Source organism: Scylla paramamosain, chromosome 3 (assembly GCF_035594125.1).
Source record: "Scylla paramamosain isolate STU-SP2022 chromosome 3, ASM3559412v1, whole genome shotgun sequence".
Lineage (NCBI taxonomy): Eukaryota > Metazoa > Arthropoda > Malacostraca > Decapoda > Portunidae > Scylla > Scylla paramamosain.
The window spans coordinates 27127013-27137411 of NC_087153.1; the positions used below are offsets into that span (position 1 = coordinate 27127013).

The 10399-nt window shown below is 47.3% G+C and overlaps 2 protein-coding genes across 2 annotated transcripts; one reads left to right on the forward strand and one right to left on the reverse strand.

Annotated features, from left to right (window-relative positions):
* Positions 1 to 1596: 1596 nt before the first annotated feature.
* On the reverse strand, positions 1597 to 2734 carry LOC135096626 (uncharacterized). Its single transcript, XM_063998281.1, has 3 exons — positions 2427 to 2734; positions 1799 to 2286; positions 1597 to 1637 (listed from the first exon to the last, which is right to left on the reverse strand). Exons 1-3 carry the CDS (start codon positions 2732 to 2734, stop codon positions 1597 to 1599), a joined length of 837 nt encoding a protein of 278 aa, XP_063854351.1.
* Positions 2735 to 4813: 2079 nt separating this feature from the next.
* Positions 4814 to 10001, forward strand: LOC135096633 (uncharacterized). Its single transcript, XM_063998293.1, has 3 exons — positions 4814 to 6082; positions 6196 to 6912; positions 7017 to 10001. Exons 1-3 carry the CDS (start codon positions 4814 to 4816, stop codon positions 9999 to 10001), a joined length of 4971 nt encoding a protein of 1656 aa, XP_063854363.1.
* Positions 10002 to 10399: the final 398 nt, after the last annotated feature.

Here is a 10399-nt window from a genome sequence, read left to right on the forward strand (position 1 = left end):
TTCTGTCCACCTTTCTAATGAAAGACTTATCCAGTATTCCCAATCATTCATCCCTTTCTCTGGTAAACTCTGGAGCTCCCTGGCTGCTTCTGTATTTCCACCTTCCTCTGACTTGAATTCCTTCAAGACACTTATCCTTCAATTTTTGACTACTGCTTTAGACCCTTTTATGGGACTGGCATCTCAGTGGGCTTTTTTTATTTATTGGATTTTTGTTGCGCTTGGCCAGTGTCCCTCGTACATAAAAAAAAAAATAAATAAAATAAAATGTCCTAAGACCTCTAGCGATTCAGGAGCGGTATGCACAAAACGGGAGGGGGAAAGTGGTACGTGTGAACTAGTTCGTGCTAGATTTTGGGAAACAGGTACGTGAAAATAGGTTCGAAACACTGCAAACTTATTTCCCACGAACCTATTTCCCAGTTTGAACATTGGCTTAGAAACAGGATCGTGTGTAATATGAAGCATAGTTGGTAACACGTACTTGGTAATAAGTTCGTTTCAAAATTGTTAACAGGTAGACTTCAGGAATATCGAAAAAAGTTTATTTCTATATTTGATCAAGGACTTTATTTCAATAAAATTCCTCTGAGTACATATTACTGTACCGTGTGAAAGAACTAAAATAACCAAAATAACTAAAAGTTCATATGAGCTTCTATGAAAGATACAATTTCTGTTCTACAAATGGGGCAATGTTTACAAGTAGAGCTATTTATAATTGTGACATATCTAAGGCAGACAGTTGTGTGACCGCAGGGAAACAGGCAGATTGGCTTTTTCTTATTCACAGAGGCACTGTAGCAGACCACACAGTCAGCTTTGTCACTAGTTGATTGCAGAGTTGATGGTCCTGGTTCCGTGTCGTCTGACTGCTGCAGATAGATAGATAGATAGATAGATAGATAGATAGATAGATAGATAGATAGATATATAGATGGATAGATAGATAGACAGATAGTTATACAAGTGTAAAACATTACCTCAGTTCTGGCTTGGCGAGATGCTGCCATTCGTGTTCTTAGTGGTGTATAGGGGGCTGCTGCTTCACGTGGGCGGCTACGCCTGGGAGGGTGAATGGGGGAATGGTAGACAGCCTCTGGCTCCTCTTCAAGTAAAGGTTCAGGTTCAGGATGAGGCTGTACATCGTCATTCCCAACCTGTACAACTTGCTGCTGCCCCTCCTCATCAGGTTCGTCGGTTCTGAGGACCCTTTTCTTCATGCCGAGGTAATGCGTGCGCTTTATGAAAGCCTCAACAGTTCCACCAGCAAGCAACTCTCTGTTAGCTTTCTCGATCCTCTGCTGTGCCATTGTTTTCCCCTGCTGCCGTGTGACAGAAACACCATTTGCAACTCTGACTACATCCAGCTCGAATTGCAGAGTTTTCCTCTTGATGTACTCAATGAAGGTCCAAAACCTTGTCTTGGGCTTCAAATCCTTTGACATAACAGCATGATATGACTCGCATGAATTATTTGTTCTGTGCACTTGTTCCCACACAGACAACCTATCCACTCCAATCCGTCTCAACCAAAAGTTGTTGTAATACTCTACAAGGCTGTCCACAGCAGCTTGTTGTCTGGGAATTTGTGGCTTAGAGTTTGAGAAACTGCAGACCCTCCTCAATCTTGTCTGCTGGCAAAAGGGGAAGAGAAAAAAACCCTCTTACCCAAAGCTTAAAGACTGAGCCAGGTTTGTTAAATTCCCCCGCAGAACCCTCTTCTGGTTGGTTCGGAAGACTGCTTGGTTGTGGTGAAACCAACAGCCAAGCAGTCTTGCACTGGGAAATACTGTACCTATAGCGTTGTGTATTGCTACTTCAAAATCGCTGTGTACAATAGTTGGATCCAGTCCAGATAACTGAGACTTAATCCTATCAAGAACTGCAGTATACAGCTCCCCTTGCCTGCTCGTCATGAGGACATGGAACATAGGCAGAAAATTGTCTCCAAAACGTCCGAAAATGGTCAGGTGCTGCTCAAAAATTGCTGGTACAACAGAAAATGTAGCATCCATGGCCATCTCTTCCACGTGCATGACAATGTCCTCTATACCATCCTCATACATTATCAAGGCAAGGTTATTGTTGTAGGTAGCCACACCTTTATAGAAAGACTGGAACATAGTATTTGATGCCAAGAAGTCTGCTGCCTCCAAGGGGCTGGCTGGAGCAGGAGGAAGGTATTTGTTTCGTTCATTTAGCAGTGTGCGCCTCACGCTTTCAAATGACACAGAAGTTGCTGCAGAAGCTGGAGCCCTGGCACATCGTTCATCATAAACATGCCTGTGAATTGATCTTGATGAAATTTTGAGTGTAATCTTACTTGTCTACACAATATATACAATGTTTATAGAGAAATTAACATCACCGTAGTAATTTGCGTTTGTTAATTACCTAACTATAGTGCATATCAAGGTACTTGCCTGGCATTCTGTGTTGGATCATTCTTAATTGAGTCTTTCATAGACGATTTTAGCTCCATCTGCTCGATGTAACTTGCCTGGGAGTCATGGTTGTGGTCTTTGGTCACCATCATAGTGCTGTTCTCCAGGTTGATGTGGCCACACCCATGGCACCCACTTTTGAACAAATGACACCGCACATGAAGCTTCTCATTGTACTGCCGATCCTTGACATAGGCTTGGTCATCAAAAACGTACACCGTGGAACCACGCCTCTGTCCCTCGATTTTTCTGACCTGCCTTGCCTCGCGGTGACTTTCCTCACTCATTGTCACTGCTTAAATAGACAAGGGCCGGGTGATTATGTTGAATAATAAGACACAAACAAGAGACAGGAATAGCGTAAATGTTTCATCACAGTATACCAAAGTTGCACTTAACACTATACCACAGTGCCTGAACTCAGAGATGTCTGAGTAGCACCGGGCCGCACCACCATCACGTACCTGCGGGTGGAGGACTTCGCCACTGTGGATATTTTTTTAACTTAAGCTCGTTTCGAACCTAGTTACAACTATTTTCGAACATAATTCTATCTAGATCTTTTCGAACCAAGTTACAACTATTTTCGAACATAATTCTATCTAGCTCTTTTCGAACCAAGTTACAACTCGTTTTTTTTTTTTTCACATTTCGAACTAACTGGCGTTTACTTGGAAAAAATTCGAACACGTTCCTGTTTCAAACCCTGCACTATCTTATTGAACACGACCTAATTCACCCTCCCCACAAAACTTCATAAAAGCTCCTCTTAAAGCTACACGTAACTTTCAAATTCTCCTCATAGCTAAAAGTTAGACTTGAGTTATGCAGAGTAATTGATAAAGTGACTCCTAGTTGTGAGCTGAATGATTTATGAGCTACTCATAAGAAGGCGCTATGTGGTGCATCTTGAGCATAGACTAATTCACCCTCCCCACAAAACTTCATAAAAGCTCCTCTTAAAGCTACACGTAACTTTCAAATTCTCCTCATAGCTAAAAGCTAGACTTGAGTTATGCAGAGTAATTGATAAAGTGACTCCTAGTTGTGAGCTGAATGATTTATGAGCTACTCATAAGAAGGCGCTATGTGGTGCATCTTGAGCATAGTGCTAACGTATTGTTAAAAACACTCCCAGCACGATAATAAGGATATGGTAGTATGTTGTTATCATTTTAATATGAAATATATATATATATATATATATATATATATATATATATATATATATATATATATATATATATATATATATATATATATATATATATATATGTATGTATATATATACTCGTATATATATATATATATATATATATATATATATATATATATATATATATATATATATATATATATATATATATATATATATATATATATATATATATATATATATATATATATATATATATATATATATATATATATATATTGTTACATAATCGCATAGTATAGCTTGTGGGAGTAGGAAAAAACGGAAGGTGAGAGAGAAAGAGAGAACGGATGTTCTGTAGGGAGGACTATATTTACTCAAGGAGATAAGTTTCATTATTTTATTATACAGTGAGATGCATTATTCATTTAAGATGAAGGGAGGAGAATAGGTTACATTATTATTTTAGTTATTCCAAGAAGTGATTGTTTTGTTAATTTAGTTTTTCCTTAATGTGTAAAGGCATAGATACTTAAGAAACTTGAGTATTATTTTCTACATTTGTAATAAGAGTAAGGAAAATTTGTGAATAAACCAGACTTAGGAAAAGATTGTTTCCTTGACGACCTCCAGGTTCCCTTAAGTGACTTAAAAGACGCTCACGTATGTGGGTTTGGGCTATGACCATAGGAGAGGGAAATGATCTATTCACCCTAGCTAGAGTGCTTGCGAAAGTCTCTGAGAGTCGCAGAACGGCAAAAGGCAAGGTAGAGTGCTTCGCGCATTCCCTGAGAGGCCTATCCCGCCGCAGTGGCGTGCACCGATCCGGAGGAGTTACGACGTCGGGGTACACTGCTGTCTGTCTTCCCCGTACGCTGAGACGGTGGTCAACAGCAGCCGGTGGTGGTGGTGGCTACTAGGCTCCACTCCCCACCCCTCCCCCTGGCATTGTAACACTGGTGTCAGGAGTGGTATCAAGTGGACGCTGCTGCCGGTGTAGTGCCCATGGAAGGAGCCAAGGATATGTAGTGCCCAGGATTTACCACAGCGACTCTGAAGGACATACAGTGCCCAGGATTTACCGGGAGTGCCCAGGATGTACCGTGTCAGTGCGTGAAGTGTTAAGTGACGCCAGAACACGTAAGGCAGCAGGGACAGGACAGTTAATGAGTCTAGAGTATAAGAAACTGTGACTGACCGAGTAGCGAAAATGGCCAACCCAGAGGAAAAACTGGTCCTCATACTGGAAAAGTTGGAAGCTCTGGACACTAGTGTTCAGGAACAACTTGGTACTGTGAGTGTTGAAATTGCACGTTTGGAAAATTACATCGGGGAAAGTACTCAAAGGGTGCTGGACGAAGCAAAGTCTTTCACTGTGGAACAGTGTAAGGAAGTGGAAGACAAAGTTAGTGAACTGGAAAGTAAAGTGGACAGTGCTGTGAGTGACCTGAAAGACTATGTGAGGCAAGAGTTGGCTGTAGTAAACGCCAACTCAAGAGGAAAGGCTGGTAAGGTGAAAAGTGAACCTCCCAGTGAGAACAGTGCACCTCCTAGTGATAAAAGTGACAGTGAGGGGGAAGAATGGCCAGTATGTGGTGGGGCTGCACCTGTGAGCTTCAAGCCTCTGTCACCACCAAATTCTTGTCCCTCCTCCCCTTCGCCACCAGGTAGTGTTGCTAGTTCCACTCGCCGTTGGCGTCACAGGCTGCCAAGGCAAAAGCTTCAAGAGTTTGACGGTTCTGTCTCCTGGGAAGCCTATCGAGCCCAGTTCGAACTCTTGGCTAGTGCTCGGGGCTGGGACAGAACTGAGAGAGCCTTGCAGCTGGTGGGGGCACTGAAGGGACCAGCACTGGAGGTGTTGAACCAGTTACCAGCCTCTGATCATGCCTCGTACCGTAAAGTGGTTGCCGCCCTGGAGAGAAGGTATGGACACCAGCACCAAACAGAAGTGTACCGCGCAAGATTCAGGGGCAGGACAAGAGGTTCAGGTGAATCTCTAACTAACCTCGCGCAGGACCTGGAGGTGCTAGTAAGAAGGGCGTATCCGGGAGCGAGTGAAGACATGGTGCAGGTTCTGCTGCGGGATCAGTTTGTGGACGCGGTGGATAATGTGCAGATCCGTGTCTACATCCAGCAGGCTCATGTACAATCTCTGCAAGAGGCTCTAGCCAGGGGTCTGGAACTGGAATCAATCCTGCGCAGTATTCCCTGGAAAGTGACTTCTTACCCTGACACGCAAGCACCATTCAGGGCCAGGAGGGGGCGCAGGTCTCCCTCCTCGACGTCACAGTCCCCACCTCCAGGAGAGTTTCGAGGGAACTGCTTTGGGTGCGGACAGCCAGGCCACAGCAAGAGATACTGTCCTCAGAAGAATCAGGGAAAGAGTGCATCTGGACAGTATCAGTACCGCCCTTGCTGTTGGCACTGCGGGAAAGAGCATTTAGCTAGCTCCTGCCCCACCGCTCCACCGACTGTCACGGCACAGGATAAGGGAAACTCTGCCGGGCTGGAAGGAGGGGCCCTGAACCAGCCGTCACCCAGGAGGCCCCAGTCCATCTAAAGTGCCGCACTTCGGGCTCCCATTCCGTGCAGGTACAGGGACAGGTGGACAATAAACCCTGTAACTTGACGGTGGATACGGGAGCGGAGCGAACTTTCCTGCGAGAGGACACGGTGGCGGCCGACCTTGAACCCTCAGGACAGCAGCTGAGTGGCGTGACGGGCCATTGTATGCAGCTGAAGGGTCCAGTGCAGGCAAAGGTTACTGTTGGGGATGTGGATGAAACCCTGCCAGTTTATGTGGCTGACCTTGAGGAGAACCTTCTAGGCCTGGATTACCTGAAGGAGAGTAAGGCGGTACTGGACTTCGGGGACATGACAATGGGGATCGGTAACAGGAAGGTGCCGCTGCTGGAGGGAGGCAGTGACGTGCGAGTGTTGACGGCATGTGCCACTCGCATTCCCCCCATGTCCGAAGCCAGTCTCCGCTGCCGTCTTAGCAGGATGATGGAGGGTGAAGGCCTGGTCAGTCCATCCTCACAGCAATCTCTGCCCGAAGGAGTAATCGTCGGCCGGACTCTAGTACCACCAGAACAGGAAGAAGTACGGGTAGTTGTTGCCAATCTTTCCTCCGAGCCACGGGATGTACGGGAAGGTGCGTTGATGGGTACGTGTGAAGTGGTGCAACGAGAAAAGAGTACGGAGGTTATGCCCAGTGGTCCGCAGGTCTGTGACACGGAGGTCCCCTCACACCTGCAGGATTTATGGCAGCGGAGTGTTGTCTGCCTAACGGAGGAGCAGGCTGGGGAGGTAGGGCAGTTGCTGTCACGATATGCGGACGTCTTCTCCAAAGGGGACCACGACAAGGGTTGTACAGACCTCGTTAAACACCACATCCACATGGGAGACGCTAGGCCCACAATCACACGGGAGACGCTAGGCCCATCAAGACCCCACCTAGAAGGATCGCACCTGCTCGGAGGATCGAGATGGAAAAGGCAGTGGAGGAGTTAAAGGCTCAGGAAGTGATTGAAAAATCGTCGAGCCCATGGTCATCTGCCGTGGTTCTGGTGCGGAAGAAGGATGGTACGTCACGTTGCTGTGTGGATTACCGTTCTTTAAATGCTGTGACAACCAAGGACTCTTACCCACTGCCAAGGATTGACGATACGCTGGACTCTTTGGCTGGTGCATGTTGGTTTTCTACCCTTGATTTGAAATCTGGGTACCACCAAGTAGAAATGGCAGAGGAGGATAAACCAAAGACAGCGTTCACTTATGGACAAGGACTGTGGCAGTTTCGTGTGATGAGCTTTGGTCTAGTGAACGCACCAGCGACGTTCGAGCGGTTAATGGAGCGAGTTTTGGATGGTCTGTTGTGGAAAAGTGCCCTGGTGTATCTGGATGATGTGTTAGTTTATGGAAGCACGTTTGAAAAGGCACTCGAGAGACTGGAAACTGTGTTGGACAGGTTTAGAACTGTGAACTTGAAACTGAGCCCAAAAAAATGCTGCCTGTTCCAAAAGGAGGTACCTTTTCTAGGACATGTGGTCAGTGGCGATGGAGTTAGAACGGACCCTGGAAAAGTGGAGGCGATAAGTGAGTGGCCGAGGCCACAAAATGTTCGTGAAGTGCGAGGGTTTCTGGGGCTGTGTGCATACTATCGTCGTTTTGTGAAGGGATTCTCACAGTCTGCCGCTCCACTGCACCACCTTACTAGAAAAGGCGCCAGGTTCCTGTGGGATGACGAGTACCAGGAAGCGTTTCAACAGCTCAAAGAGGCGCTCGTGAGTGCTCCAGTGCTGCCATACCCCGATCCGGCAAAGCCGTACATCTTGGACTGTGACGCGAGTGCTGAGGGTGTGGGTGCTGTCCTGTCCCAGTTGAAAGACGGACAGGAGCGAGTGGTCTCGTACTTCAGTCACAAGTTCACTGCCCCGGAAAGGAACTATTGTGTGACGCGAAAAGAGCTCTTGGCTGTGATTAAGAGCGTAGACCACTTCCACCCCTACCTTTACGGGGCTAAGTTCACCGTCCGGACAGATCATGCTGCTCTCAAGTGGTTGAAGACCCTCAAGAACCCTGAGGGACAGCTTGCTAGGTGGATCGGCAAGCTGGAGCAGCATGATTACACCATAGAGCACCGACCAGGGCGAGTACACAGTAACGCAGACAGTCTCAGCCGTCGCCCATGTTCTCAGGCGTGTGCACACTGTCAGAGGCGTGAAGCTGACCAGGATTTGGTGTGTAACAGAGGGACTCTTACTGCTAATTCCAGCAAGTGGATACAGGACCTTATTCAGGCCCAGAGAGAGGACGCTGATGTCGGGCCTATAGTGGAAATGCTGGAGGAAGACAGTGAGAGACCCCCTTGGGAATGGGTGGCTGCGTTTAGCCCTGAGACTAAGTTACTGTGGAAAGAATGGGATGTGTTGAGAATGTCCGAGGGTGTACTACAAAGGCATTGGCAGACCAGTGATGGGAAGGTAAAGTTCTGGCAGTTAGTGGTTCCTAAGCAGAAAAGGGCAGAGCTATTGAAAGAGGCTCATGCAGGAAAGAGCAGTGGCCACTTTGGTGTGAGAAAGACACTCGGGCGATTACGTCAGCGTGCGTATTGGATGAAGATGAGACAGGACGTTCAAGAGTGGTGCAAAGCGTGCGACGTGTGCTGTGCTAAGATGGACCCTGGCAGGCGTAAGATTGCGCCACTTCAGCTCTATCAGGTAGGGGCGCCCATGGAGAGGGTGGCAGTGGACATAGTCGGCCCTTTACCCTGTACTGCGCGGGGCAATCGCTTTGTATGTGTAGCCATGGACTATTTCACAAAGTGGCCGGAAGCCTACCCTCTCCCTAACCATGAAGCCTCTACGGTAGCCGAGGTGCTAGTAAGCGAGTACTTCTCCCGTTTTGGTGTTCCTGAGGAGCTGCACTCTGACCAGGGAAGAGAGTTTGAGTCAGCAGTCTTCAAAGAGTACTGTCAGCTCCTCGGCATACGGAAGACTCGCACCACTCCCCTCAGGCCGCAGTCGGATGGGATGGTAGAGCGCTTCAACCGCACACTGGCACAGGAGCTGGCGAAATCTTGCCAACCGGATCAAGGAGACTGGGATCAGCGGTTACCCCTGCTCCTCATGGCCTACCGGTCGGCAGAACACGAAGCGACTGGGTATTCTCCTTTCCGGTTGATGTGTGGAAGGGAGATGCGGCTGCCGATAGATGTGGTGACTGGAAGCCCCCCGGATGAGGAATTGCCCACTAATGTCACCCCCTATGTTACGGATTTGCAAGACCGGCTCAGGGAGGTTCACCACCAAGTCCGGGATAATCTGCGGATTGCTGGAGGGGCAATGAGAGACCGCTACAACGCCCGGGCTTCCTTCCCACCGTTCCGGGTGGGGCAGTTGGTGTGGCTACACAATCCTCGGAGACGGAAGGGGTTGTCTCCAAAGCTGCAGAGTCCCTGGGAGGGGCCCTACACCGTGGAGGACCGCATCACGGACGTTGCGTTCCGGATTCGTCGAGGACCCCGGACCAGACCAATGGTGGTGCATGCGGACCGCCTCTGGAGGTACTATGGCCCGGGTATTTTCACCTGGGGAAGACTAGAAGACGCTGAGGCTTCCAACTCTGATGAGGAGTTGGGTTGTTCTTCTCCAATGGCCATGACTGATGATGACGTTGAGTACGCTACTGAGGAGCCGCCTGGGGAAGTACCGGCTCCCTTGGAAAGTCCCTTGGCTGGAAGAGAAGACGACACCATCAACCAGAGGACTGGAGCTGTGGATGGTACCAACCAGGAACAGGAGACTGTGGAAGAAGGTCGACCGCGAAGGACCCACCGGGCGCCTAGATGGACCACAGATTATGTAATGGGGGATTCTGAGATTATACATGTCTAAGTTAGAATATGTGAGCGAGGACGCTCAGTTTTCAAAGGGGAGGGCAGTGTTACATAATCGCATAGTATAGCTTGTGGGAGTAGGAAAAAACGGAAGGTGAGAGAGAAAGAGAGAACGGATGTTCTGTAGGGAGGACTATATTTACTCAAGGAGATAAGTTTCATTATTTTATTATACAGTGAGATGCATTATTCATTTAAGATGAAGGGAGGAGAATAGGTTACATTATTATTTTAGTTATTCCAAGAAGTGATTGTTTTGTTAATTTAGTTTTTCCTTAATGTGTAAAGGCATAGATACTTAAGAAACTTGAGTATTATTTTCTACATTTGTAATAAGAGTAAGGAAAATTTGTGAATAAACCAGACTTAGGAAAAGATTGTTTCCTTGACGACCTC

Excerpts from the sequence above, each read along its gene's own strand:
- LOC135096626 (XM_063998281.1), bottom strand. The coding sequence starts at position 2,734 with ATGAGTGAGGAAAGTCACCGCGAGGCAAGGCAGGTCAGAAAAATCGAG. Across the intron at positions 2,287-2,426 it reads GATCCAACACAGAATGCCAG|GCATGTTTATGATGAACGAT; the intron begins GCAAGTACCTTG and ends ATCAATTCACAG. Across the intron at positions 1,638-1,798 it reads AGCAATACACAACGCTATAG|CAGACAAGATTGAGGAGGGT; the intron begins GTACAGTATTTC and ends CCCTTTTGCCAG.
- LOC135096633 (XM_063998293.1), top strand. The coding sequence starts at position 4,814 with ATGGCCAACCCAGAGGAAAAACTGGTCCTCATACTGGAAAAGTTGGAA. Across the intron at positions 6,083-6,195 it reads CCGCTCCACCGACTGTCACG|GTACAGGGACAGGTGGACAA; the intron begins GCACAGGATAAG and ends CATTCCGTGCAG. Across the intron at positions 6,913-7,016 it reads CGGAGGAGCAGGCTGGGGAG|GCCCACAATCACACGGGAGA; the intron begins GTAGGGCAGTTG and ends GGGAGACGCTAG.